Source organism: Telmatherina bonti, assembly GCF_933228915.1.
Source record: "Telmatherina bonti genome assembly, chromosome: 6".
Classification (NCBI taxonomy): domain Eukaryota; kingdom Metazoa; phylum Chordata; class Actinopteri; order Atheriniformes; family Telmatherinidae; genus Telmatherina; species Telmatherina bonti.
The window spans coordinates 31,824,785-31,837,838 of record NC_136624.1 but is presented as its reverse complement, the minus strand read 5'-3'; the positions used below and the strand labels follow the sequence as shown (position 1 = coordinate 31,837,838).

Here is a 13,054-nt window from a genome sequence, read left to right as displayed (position 1 = left end):
TGGATTTTTCTAAGAAGCTTTCTTGAACCTGAAAGTTTTCTGGAAAATTTTCAAGATTTTATCATTTTTGTTGTATGCTTTTCTAATTGTCCCATCAGGCTAAATGAACTTGTTTAAATACACCTAATCTGTGTTCCAATCAGACTAAATGCATAAAATGCAAATAGTGAAGGATCTAAGTTACATTTTCTTTTACATAATTCTCTAACTTTCCTATTTTGTCAATTCACATAAGACTTTAAAAAATTCATGCAAGGTTGAAGCCAGAGAACTTTTTTCACTTCCTAGTTTACACATAATATGAGTTTATAAATTACACATTCAGACTTAATTTAAAATGTCCACACACTAAAACAGAAATGTTTGCAGGGCCCCGTGGCAGGAATATCCAAAGACATCCAAGGAGTAGCAAGTAGATAATAAAAAGTTGGAATACCTCATTTTATGAATGCTAAGATTTAATATTACATCTATCCCCTTTCTAAATGAATGTGCTGATGTGAAGTTCTTCAGATATTAAATTCATTGTTTTTATGTTTGGACAGCTGGCCTGGAGTTTTAAACTGGTTGCCTGCATGAGACAAGTGCATTATCAGTGTGGGTTCCTCTGTTTGAAATGTGTTTGTTCTGGGTATAGTCTTAGATGTATTTCCTTTTTGATCCCTGAGGAAAGGAACACAAACAGTTTGGATGTAGACAAACGGGACATTGTACAGTGTGTCCTTACGATCAGTGAGTAAATTCACAACAATGAAAAGAAAGTATGTTAAACTCAAAAGTTAAAGCTCTGATTCTCCGACGTGCAGGATGGGATACTGGTGCTTTTTCTTCAGTGTATTCAGTGATTAAAATAATATGTGTTCAAATATTTTACTTTAAAGCCATAAAGAAGTAAAAATTATTTAACCCTTCTCCTGCCTCTTTATTTCACAACTAGCAACATTCAACCTTTAAATTAGGCTTTGTTTTCTTGTATCCCTTTATTTTTCTGTGCCTTGACACAGTTCTGTCTTAACAGGCGTATGGAAAGTCTTATTGACCTCATGGTTTAGTTTTCACTCATGCACAATCATCTCCAACTCTATTGTGTGTCCACAAATAATTATGCTCATATTTATTCAATAGTTGAATCCATTCAGTTGCAGAAATGTCACAGAGCAGCACCAGAGGTACACTGCAAGCCTCAAAACAGAGGGTGTGAATACTTTTACATATAATGTATGTTCTTATGTAAACAGTTTGAGGTAAAGACATGATTTCTATGAGAGGTGTGTTTAAACAGTGCTACACTGCGAGGCTAAACCTACCATGTAGGTCAACCAACCTGCACATTGAAATGTGCCAAAAGCAAGGACATAGCATCTGCTCAGATAAAAGCTTACAATGATGCATCTCAAACATGCACAGCTGATTTTATTATAAACTTTAGGAATCCCCCTGCTGTGCAACATGAATGAGCGTAAAACTACATGTTTACATTATCTTGTCATTTATGACTTGAGGTGGCCCATATTCAGTTTATAAAACACAAACATGGCCTCTGAGAGTGTTATGCAAAACAGCTTAGTAAACTGACACAGATTCTGGTAAACTGAGCCAGAGCTGTGCTGAAAACCGAGTAGACATTCACAATTGTCCCTGTGAGGCGATGAGCTGAGTTCATCCTGTGCTGCAGTATTAATCAACAGGAAGATCAGGGCTGTCGTCCTGCTACTACAACGTTATTTAATCTGCACTGTTTTGACTGTAATCAGTTGATAGGTGACCGGAGAAAGATTCATTCTCCCTCGTTTCCAGTCCAAACGGTTTTATAGGTGGTTTCCTGATGGTAGATTCACTTAGAGAATTTAACGGAAGTGATTAAAATTAATCTATGGCTGCAACATTGTGACTGCTGTGTTATGAGTAAACACCAGTAATCTTAATCCTCCACTGGCTGCCCCACCCTGTGCCCTACAGCATGTTGAGGACAACGGTCATGCTGCTGCAGCAGACAGGCCGGGAGGCTGCTGATGATGTAAACAGATACAGCAAAAAATAGAGATTTAATCTGATGGGTAGTTTTCCATGATCGGTGGTCGATTAACCAGAGTTCATCTGCCTTTAAAATGTTAAAAAGTACTACATCAAAGTTTAGGAAACTAAATATTTAGAAGTTTCCAAAACTTGCAAGTGTGTGGAAAGTTTTATCTTTTTTTAAAATTTGGATTTAAAATAAACAGTCTGCTGCTGGGTTCAGAATCAGAGTGAATATTCATAAACATGAAAATGCTGAACACCACAGCCATGAACTGATCTGTTTGACACACAAATAACCAGAGTACATAAAGTTAGAAAAGAAAAACTAAAGTGTAAAAACAGGAATCAAACAGAAAAAGCTCATGAAAAAAACTCATCTTCTCCTTTTTGTGCGCAGGCGGCTACAAGCCAACATGTCCATGGTCTATTTTCAAGATATGCTGAAATTATGTAAACAAAAAATAAGTAAAAGGGATGGATTAAGAATGGATTTAGGATTTATCAAGCACCTTTCAGACGGAGGTGTTTGAACCAAGAACACATGGAACAAGCCAGACATTAAGCTCCAGCAAGAGAATTGAGAAAGATTTGGTGGAACTCAAAGGATTTTAGCAGAAATCTGTGAAACGCTGGGTTTTTATACAAAAGCTGAAACTGAGGAATAAAGATGTAATAAACAAGCCGAAAGAGGTACAGTTTGAAAAACAAATTTTATACTTTATGATTTATACTTTATATCATTTCACATACTTCAAAACCCTTTGATCCAAACTGCTCTTTGAATACTTGGTACAGATATTACTAAAAACTACTATGACTGATTCCTTAACATATAAAGTACAATAACTGAGCAGTACTTTGAATAGACTGTAGGAATTGTGTGAAAATCGAAAGCAATAAAGACGTTTGTAGGCGAGCGTTTGTGCACAGAGGAGCCGGTTTAATCACAGCGGACTTTTACAGATATCTTTTTACAGAAACAAAATGTCTACAGAATCTGCATTATTTTATGTACCAACACTTTACAAAATGTACAGTCATTACAATGAAAGCATCTTTTAAGACTAAATATGGAGATATACATTTATACAAAAAAAGATTTATTACATATGGTGAGGATATAAATCAGTTTGTCAGAAGAGGGGGAGCATTTATTATGACAATGAAATTTCTGTTTTGTTTGGTGCCCTCTTCAGTTCACTCTATCTCAGTGAAGCGTGCGAACATGGCCTTACGAACAGCATCCTTGTAGGTATCAGATGGCGAGAGTTCATACGAGCTTCCTTTAATACCCAAGCCCGAGCCTTTTGTCCTTAATGAAGCCTTTGGGGAGAAGTGGAGACATTTATTAGAGGAGACAGCTTGGACAGAGGTGCCCCTCAGGTAACGGTGCTAATTGCTTTGCAAATAAAACACCAGTGAACACACAGACTGGTAGATTCTATCGAATAGAGAAGCAGATTTGTAGGAAAATGAATGTTAAACTCTGTAACTGTTTGCTTACCGAGATGGGAGTTGTGATGCCCTGTTGGTGGCGCCCCAGACCCTTGCCCTCCTTCCAGCCCATTGCTTGCAACATTTTGTTTCCAATATTATCGCTAGTCAGGCCGTCTTTTGTAGGTTGCTCATAATTTCTGTTGATGGTAAACAGCAAACATGACAAATGAAAAGAAGCCAAGGGCAGGATCAGAAGCACAGCTATCATGTGGTCTGCAGTGTGATTTAACTTTTAACTCTTACACGGCTGGGGTTGGTGGCTGATAAAATTTCTTCTTTGGTGCAGGTGGTTCGGGAATGCCATATTTCTCCCGTCTTTCTGCAGCTCTGTCTCTGTATTTCAGCTGCAGAGAAAACCATGAAATGATGTTTAACATATCTTCAACACAAAAATAGTTTGTTTTTCTTTTTTTATGCTTTAGCTGCATACCTCCGACTCTTTCCTCTCCAGCTCCTCCAGCTCAGCCTCCGTAAGTTTTGATTTTCTCTGAATTTCCAAGTTTTGCTAAAAACAGCAAATCAGGTAATACAGAGAGTTTAGACATATTGTCCATGCTGAGGCTTTAAGACTCGAACAGATGGCAGAGAGCAGAATATTCATAGCTGCTTGCACATTGAACGCCTGCTGTTTGATATTCTCACCTTGTGGAGGTCAGAGAGCTGCTGATGACGCAGCAGCGCCTCTTTGGTGGGGAACTGTCTGCGACACAGCATGCAAACCATCTTCTTCCAGTCGGTTATTTTTTCTTCCTCGTCCGCTGCTCTTTCCATGCTGCCATCCTCTGGGTCACTCTCGCCGTTATATGCCGCAATCGCATCACTCTGCAACAGGAACAGTTATCAAAGCAGCTTTAAGGGGATTTCTTTTGATATTAAACTGTAAAAAAGGGAAACAACTGTACAGGAACCACCAACCTTAACAGAAATCTCTGGCTCTATGAGTTTGTATTGTTCAGCGAGAAGTAAAGGCACCTCAAAGCCTCCAATCTGCACAAACACATTCAGTATAAAAATATAGTTAATTGTGCGCAACTTAACAGCTGTTGCTTTGAATGATGAACAAATAAAGTCTGTTTTTCTGTATCTGATAAATAAAAGTCCCTGATTCGTAGCACAAACATACAAAAATGGCTAGGTTTTTTCCCTGTTAGCAGTTTACCAGTGTGCACCATCACCGTTCTTTATCCCATTTCAATCAGGTTTCTAAAAGTGTGTTTTACCTTCTTCTCAAAGAGGGAGAAAGCTGCATCTGCAGCTGCAGATTCTTTCCTGTCTTCCTCCCTAGAAGGTCCTGAGCCTTGGAAGCTGCTCTTTAAACTTTCTTTTTGCTTGTTCAAGCTTTTAGCCCAGCGCTCCATGTCCTTCGCGATCTTTAGTTGAACATAGAAATAAAGATCATTTAATGTAAAAGGTGAAGTGGTGTAAAAGAACACACAACGTAAAGTGGTACTTACCTGTTGTGCAGATTTATTCTTGGGCTTCTCCTTTTTCTCTTTAGGCTCTTTGTTGTTTGCTGGGGCTGTGGTTGAAGAACCAGTAACGGCGTTAGCTGTGGACTCTGTGCTTGAGTTGGAGTCACTTGGAGCGGGGACATATGTCTGCTTCTCACTGTCCCAGTACAGGTACTGCTGAGTCTCACAATTATAGAAGTACTATTGTTGATAAGAGGGAGAAAGAAATGATAGAACACTGTTTTAAATTAAAGTAACATGCAGATGTATGTTTGTTTGTAGACAAAGACCAAACTCTACAAACCTGGCTGTTGGGATCATAGTAAAGGCCAGTCTGTGGATCGTAATAGTAACCTGAGGACTCATCATACTGATATGTGGATGTGTCGGGGACAGCTACGAACAGAGAAAAAAAAGCACCATGTGAATGAATTGTAAATGACACCAAATAAGTTCCAGTTAAATATATTAATTGAGCATAAAAAAAAAAGTGACGTTCATTAACTTACCTGATGTGCTGGCAGTTGTTTCAGCGCCGACTGTTGTTGCAACAGTGGAAGATGTAGGCGTTACGAGGGATGTGGTGCAAACACTAGCAGCCTGTTGTAATACTGGTTGCTGCACTACTTGATGTGTCTGAAAGGAAAAGAGAGGTGAACATGATCAGTATTTACTTTTTCCATGCATTGTGCACAAACAATGATTAAACAGATGAGCAGCAGTTTGCAAAACAGACATGCTATGTTTGTGCATCAGCTACCTGTATGGCAGGCTGGCTGATAATGACAGGTTGGTAGGTGTGAGCTGCCTGGGATATGACCACACCTGCAGCTGCAGGGATCAGAGTTTTCATTGCTGGAGCCGCTGCAAACAATACAAAAAAAAATCATGTCATACATTTCAGAATTTGGCAACTTAAATATATGAAAAAGGGAAACCTCTGATTACCTCCAAGTAATCCATCCCCAATAACTGGAGCTAACCCTTCCGGCTGCTGCAACCATGCTTGATAGGTTGCCCCCTAATTAAAGAAAATGACTGACATTAGTGATAATCAGTGAGTCTTTTGCTTTTTTTTCTGTAATAAAGAAGGCTGAAACCTGACCTGTGGCTGCTGTGGGTACCCCTCAGGAAGAGACGCACTGGCTCCTGAACTTTGATGTAACTAAGAGGGAGAAAAAGAAGACATTTGACAAAATCTGTGAACAGAAACTGTTTGGCAACAGACAACTACACTGCTGAGTCAAAGAAAACAAAGCAAATAAAAATAAATTACTGCACATGTTTGATAGTAAAGAGTGTTTTAATTTACCCTTTAAATTACCCTTAATAGCGTCAAAGACCATTTTTAATCATTTTCTCATCTTACAACCATTTGGCATAGCTCGCTACCAGTTCTGTGTTTTATTTGATCACCACAACAATAACACATGTCATTCATGGCATTTTCAGTACAGAATTTTTATGGACATAAACTAAAGCAAAGGTTTGATACCTGACTAGAGGACCACTGTGCAGCAGCAATGGCAGTACTGGCAACAGACAGCGCGTTGGCTCGGATCCCATCAGGCTGTAACACATCTCTGCAAAGGACAGGAAATTCTCATTTAGCTTGAAAATGTTTCACTTTAGAAATGCTTTGTCTTATAGTTATAATCATTCTTTTGAATGTTTAAATAAGTGCAACCATTTCATTCTAGATAAACAACAAAACTATGTGGGTAACATGACAGAGAGGATCCGCAATAGGCCATCTGTTCTGTATGCTGCACAAAGAAAGCTGTATCAAACAGTGTGTGTGTGTGTGTGTGTGTGTGATGACTCACTTTCTTGCACTTTTTGCATAATCCACTCCAACCGTTTTCCCATCCAGTTTCAGAGGTGGCTGAAGGCTCTGGAGAATGGTGAGCAGCTGAGAAGCCTCCTATAAAAGACATGATGAGGCTTTGTTAAAAGGTATGCATGCTTCCCAGCAGGAGCACACAGACTACTTCCCAGCTTAGACTGCAGAAACATACCAAGGGGGATGATAACTGGACAAAAGCAAAGCCTCTATTCTGCCCCGTCTGTTTGTCCTTAATGAGGCGGACGTTGCTTGTGGACAGGTTGGCATACGGTGCTAACACGTTCAGGATTCCATCCACAGTAGAGAGTGGTGCAATGTTCCTCAAAATAATTGCTGTGAACAAAAAAAGGAACTTGTTAAATGCAAAATTGTATGTGTGGATAGAATGAAATATTTGCAAAGCATGTAGCAAATGACACTCACTGTCTCCACTGAACTCTGCTGACTGCTGAGACTCTACATTTGGAGCATTTCCTCCGGAAGATTCACCTACACTCACCATTGAAAAGGAGCAACTTAACCAATCAGCTGCTGAGATGGTTCAAGACAACTAGCATTTTACCAGGAAAGGAACTCACCAGTTTTTCCTGCTCCGCATCTGTAACACTTCACCCTTTTTCGAAAATTGTACAGACCACACTGAAATGAATAAAGAGCATGTTTGTTATGAAACAAAGAAAAGAACACAAACACTGAACTTATAGTGGAAGCAGCCATTGTACCCACCGCATTGCAAAGCCAGTTTTCAAACTTCTGTCTTCTGTTGCTGTAGTGTACTGCAATGCTTTTCCCCTGGATCACCAGCTTGTTCTGTGAAGTTAAAAGCAACCAGTTATGTCAAGATCCGGCAAGACTGAAGCCAAGTGGCTGGTGAGGTCCTGCCACTACCCCATCTAATGGGTGAGGGCAGCTGGAACGGGTGGAAACAGTGGCTAGGTTTACACTTGCTGCTTACGTGGAGTGTCTCAGGGGAGTAAAAACAAAAGGAACAGAGAGACAAAGAAGTTCAGATAAGAAGATTCAGCTCTGAGTGTCAGGGAATGAATTTACAAAACAAATGTGTCTATGTGTTTGGGACCGGAGTGCTGCCAGCTCGTCTGTCTCACTCCAGTCTTCGGTTGTTAAATGGAGATGAGAAACTACCCACGTGGCTGAGCTGGAGCAGAATGTGATATGAAACAGCAGGGCAGCCAGTGCTAAACAAGGCCACATGGGCTTTTCTGTGAACAGGAAGTGTGTTCTTCATAAGTAGAGGCAAAATGTTTTATTAGCTTAAAGCAACATTATGCTAACCTGACATGCCAGATGGTTTGTTATCCAAAACCATCTGGGAAGCCGTTGCTTGTATGTGTTGGAATAAAAAGGGCAAAATAACACTTAGAAGATAATTGGATGAACAGTTTATATTGGACGATGCCTCATTGGCTTGCTTCAACAGATCAGATAATACGTAAAAGAGCTAGTTGGTAAATCAAAGCCTTGCTGAAGTCATCTGTGAGAAGACATAAAATATTTTCCTTCCATTCAGAAAATTCATTAAAGCCCTTGTTTTCTTTTTTTCCCCCAGTACCAACTTAGTCACCAACTATAACTGCAACTTTAAGTATCTAACTCCTGAAATGTCTTGAACCAATCTGATGCAAATATCTGCAAAATTCACTTTGGGACTTTTTATGCAGATTTCCTACTCATCCCCTCTGCGGGAAAACGATGAGCAAAAGCATACAGGATAATTTAAGAGGGCACGGCAAATATTCAGCAGCATTTGCTTCCAGTCAGCTAGTCAAGTATGGGTGCACGCTTGTGAGCGTTGTGCTTCATTTCCCTTTCTGTTGCTTTCTACTCATTGTTGTATGTCCACTCAGACACACGTGGTACCAACACAACAAGTTCCCTCCCTACTTTTGATGTGACTTCCACAGTGTACTGTCATCACATTTAACTTCCTTCCTGCCTTCTAGACAGAAGCTGCAATCTTTCTCTCACACTTCTTGCTAATTTCCAAGTTAAAATTCTTCTCAAGAACAAAATCTCCCACTATATAAAAGCCTGTGTGACATGTGGAGAAAGGTCAGACCAAAGTGTGTGCATTATCATGAATATCTCTGGTTTAAAAAACATCTGGTGACCCACTACTGTTGACTGTTCCTAAAAACCATACTTCATTTTCATCAGCCACAATGAACTTAATTTTTATCTAAAAAAAAAAACAAAACGTGAAGAATTTGCTGCCTTACACAATAAAACACTAAGCAACTATTCCTCCTTAAAATGACCAACTACAACTGGAGAATGGGGCAGTTTTCTCTCCCTGTCTCTTGATGAGACCAAAGACGAAGTTGACCAAGAGGAACAGAGCAGGAGGCCCATCAAGAGTAAACATACAGGCTTTTAGTTGCTGGCAGAACCTGGCTGAGTTAGAGAGTCCAAAGTAAAATCTTCTTATTGGATTTGGAAGTAATATCAATAACTTATTGTGTCTACAAAACTGTTGACAAGAGTTGTATCACAAGACAAGACAGACAGTTTTAACAAAGATGACCCCTCATAACCACAGATGCCTTTGTTACTGCTGTGCAGGAAGTTACATAGTGTTGCTTTAAGGTCTTAAATATTTTCTGCATAGTGACTTACCAAATATTTGTAACTAAAAATATTCATTGCATTTCATAGAGCCAACATCCTACACAGTGGTGCTGCATTTCACATCCTGGATTAAACTAAGCATCTGACAGATTGATTTTGACTAAACTCTGCTGTATACTGCTATCAAAAGAAATGAACCAAGTGTGTGACATCAAAGATCTTTATCTCTGATATCACAGCCATGTGTAAGCAAGAGTTTCTAAGATAAACAGATTCAACTCTTTGCTCTCATTGTTATGAGACTGGTTCTTTGGGCCTCTGATCTCCAAGATAAATTCTAGACTTGGTGATTGTTGAAGCAACCTGATTGGTCTCCATCCATCGGGTAGAATCTTGCAAGTGATAAAACTCCACGAAGGCGAAACCTCGGCTTATACCTAGAGACAGCATTCAAATATAGACGGGAGGTGTGTTAGTTAGAATGCTTTGGTGCAACATTCAAACTTACAATGGGCTTGTATACTCCAGTTCATAGTAAAACGGAGGTGGGGAGGGTGCTTACAAGGTGGTGGAATTTTATTGTTACCAAAGCATGTCATGTTACAAGATACAGTGACCTTCTTACCTGACCTGATCACCAAAACAGACTTTGTATGTAGCACAAAGTATCTTCCATCAGTTTAATATGGGGCTTTTTTCCCCAGGGAACAAAGGATGCAAGGTGGATTTTAAGAGCATGAAAGTCAAAGAGAGACACTCCTCTAAACAATGGGGCTTACCTGTCCTTTTCTTCATCAATCGGACGTCTACAGGCTGGGGACCCTTTAGCTGCTCCAGTGCCATTCGAATCTGGGTGAAAGAAAAAGAAAAAATATTAAAAGATTAAAGTCATTGCTGTTCTCTCCAACCATTTTCCTGACAATTAAACACAATTCTGACAACATATTACAAGAGATGAAACTGTATTACTATATAACTTAAAATTTATCATTTTCTATTTGTTATTTTCATTATAAACTGTCCACTGAGTCTTCCTTGGCTTACTCAACTTCTGATTTCAGAGACATTTTGATCTATCGCAGGTTGGTAGTCAAATTTTAACTTTTGGAAAAGAACCTATTTCCACTTGTACTAATATAAAATTTCTAAAAGGTTTGTAGTTTCTTTTAATTAGGACAAAGGTGGTTGCTCTGCTTTCCAGTCAGTAAGATTGGCATCTGCTGGAGGTGAGAAGTGGTATGCTCACAAACTGAATCAGATCTCACGAACAAGCCAGGCAATTTCCATTCACAAACACAATGAGCAAACTTGACCATCTGATCAACAGTAGAATTATTGCACTAAAGCAAAAATAAACATATCATCTCTGAACTCTGTCACAAAACCTGTAATGAATACTGCAAGTTGGATTTTTTATCAAAGTCCTCATTTTGTCAAATTTTAATATATGAATATATTGTCTGCTGTACAAACAGGGAGAAGCAAAGAAACTGCAGATTATAACTGACCATTTAGTCAGCTCCTAATAGGTTAAAAAGCATGGATAATGAGTGTGAACTTACATCCTCCTCTGTGACATTACAGGAGAGACCTCTTAGCATAACAGTCTTGCTCTCCTCCTCCGGCTCCATTTTGCAGTCCTGGTCTGGATAATCGCCGTCATACTCATCATCAGATCTATCACTGTTGTGTCGCTTTCTGCTCCTCTGTCGTAGTCCAAGAAATTATGCTTTTATTCACAAACATATAAACTAAAACGTGATAAATTCCTCTGTTCAATTCAATTAAATTCAATTCAACTTTATTTATATAGCGTCAAATCACGGAAATGCCATCTCAAGACGCTTTACAGACAAAAAAAAAAACCACAATGAAAGCCAATTCATAACAGCCTATATAAGGAAACCAACAGATTGAGTTGGTGTCTGTAAAAGCAGAGGTCTTGATATGCACGTACCTCTGGACTATCTCGATCTGTGTATTCATCACAGAAATCCTTCTGCCTATCATCTTCCCAGCGTTGGTCACACTCCCTTTCCATCTCTCTGCTTCGTTTGCCGTACCACTCTGGTTCCTCTCTCCTCCCATCCGAACCGTATCGGCCACTACGTTCACCACGACCAGGCCTTAAAAGTAAACCAAGACATGCCAGTCACAAACAATATTTTATATGCATGTACAAATAATTACACACGGCACAGAATATCTATACCTTACCGTCTATCAGTGCCCATAGTTCAATGAAAAAAGGAAAGGGTGTCAACCTACAAAGTGAGAGAAGAGAAACGAGGAAAAAGTGATTAAATAAATTCCTGGAAGCTCGTATTTCATGCAAGTCGGTACTGTACTTATATATATATATATATATATATATATATATATATATATATATATATATATATATATATATATTATATATATATATATTGATGTAACTAGCATAAATGCTGAAATTGAAACGGAATGTGGGATTTGATAAGATGTTATGTAACATATTAAGGTTATAATTACCCACAAGTCACCTGCTCTTCGAGCAGACAGCGGTTATTTAGCGACACACAGCTAGGCCTGCTAACACTAGTTAGCTTTCTATTTAATGGCGTCGGTTTATGGATGCCACTCGAATAACTGACGTTATTTTAATTTATTATGCATCCTTTTTTAAGTATATATATGTGTGTGTTTATGTAGCATAAAATATGACATACCTTTTTATTCTTGACAGAAATGGCCAATTACGATGACGACCTTTTACAGAGAAACTTCCCGATTTCTGTCTGCAGAGCTTTCTTCGGCATCTGCGTTAAGCAGACAAGATCATTTCCGCCCCCTACTGGTTAGGATGATTCACAAAACATAACAGGGCTGAAACTTTTTTAGCTCCATATGAAATGAGGTGGGAAAAAAACATTCCGTCTCTGCTAATTAAATCTTACGTCATTTTAAATCTAACTGAGACAAAAAATTATTCGAAATATGTTAAATCTGCATGAAGTCCCTAACAGTAGCATACAATGACTCTCTGAGAATACTCCTGAAAATCCCAAGACAGAGCAGTGCCAGTCAGATGTTTGTGAGCAATCATGTCAGATCTTGTGCTGCTGTTGTCAGACATTGTACTTATGCATTCATCTGCAGAGCTCTGAAACTGTCGAATGATATTGTACAAGCTCTGGTCTGTCCTCGGATAAACTCTGACAGGTTCACATCTAATATCTGGAAAATCTGGCATTCCTGCCAATATTTGTAATTCTTCTTGCATTGCACTTATTTTTTTGTTGTATCTACCATTTTATTTTTTTCCATTTGATTTGATTTGAGTTTCTTTTTCTATTTCTATGGACCTGGATTCTGTGTCCCTAATAAAGCTTGAATTGAATTGGGTTCTTAGGGCATTTAGCTTTGTCGAGTAACTATTTTAAGTAATTAAACAGTTCTTTCATTACAGTTCATGGAAGTCTGGTGCAGGTTATTATTTGTTCATTTGTTTTCATTTTAAAATCCAGCGTTTACTGTATCAGTCAGGCACAGGCAGCTTGGAGCACTTCCTTTTCTTTTCTTTTTTTTTTTTTTTTTTTTTTACTGCATCTTCATCAATGTATTTTGGGAGGATTTATTCCATTGTCTTTCTAAATTTCTGCCTGTTCCTGACTTT

The 13,054-nt window shown here is 38.8% G+C and overlaps 1 protein-coding gene across 1 annotated transcript; it reads right to left on the bottom strand.

Moving 5' to 3' along the window:
* Positions 1 to 2,933: 2,933 nt before the first annotated feature.
* Positions 2,934 to 12,192, bottom strand: LOC306756744 (RNA-binding protein 5-like). The gene is made up of 25 exons (XM_079241585.1): positions 12,108 to 12,192; positions 11,617 to 11,663; positions 11,357 to 11,525; positions 10,962 to 11,105; positions 10,179 to 10,248; positions 9,763 to 9,836; positions 7,540 to 7,623; positions 7,392 to 7,452; positions 7,237 to 7,302; positions 6,986 to 7,146; positions 6,794 to 6,891; positions 6,463 to 6,550; positions 6,073 to 6,132; positions 5,916 to 5,988; positions 5,728 to 5,831; positions 5,477 to 5,603; positions 5,272 to 5,363; positions 4,971 to 5,168; positions 4,737 to 4,886; positions 4,432 to 4,503; positions 4,159 to 4,338; positions 3,947 to 4,021; positions 3,760 to 3,860; positions 3,524 to 3,653; positions 2,934 to 3,342 (listed from the first exon to the last, which is right to left on the bottom strand). The coding sequence occupies exons 2-25, from the start codon at positions 11,631 to 11,633 to the stop codon at positions 3,217 to 3,219; spliced, it is 2,520 nt and encodes an 839-aa protein (XP_079097711.1). The 5' UTR covers positions 11,634 to 11,663; positions 12,108 to 12,192; the 3' UTR covers positions 2,934 to 3,216.
* Between the last annotated feature and the right edge of the window lie 862 nt (positions 12,193 to 13,054).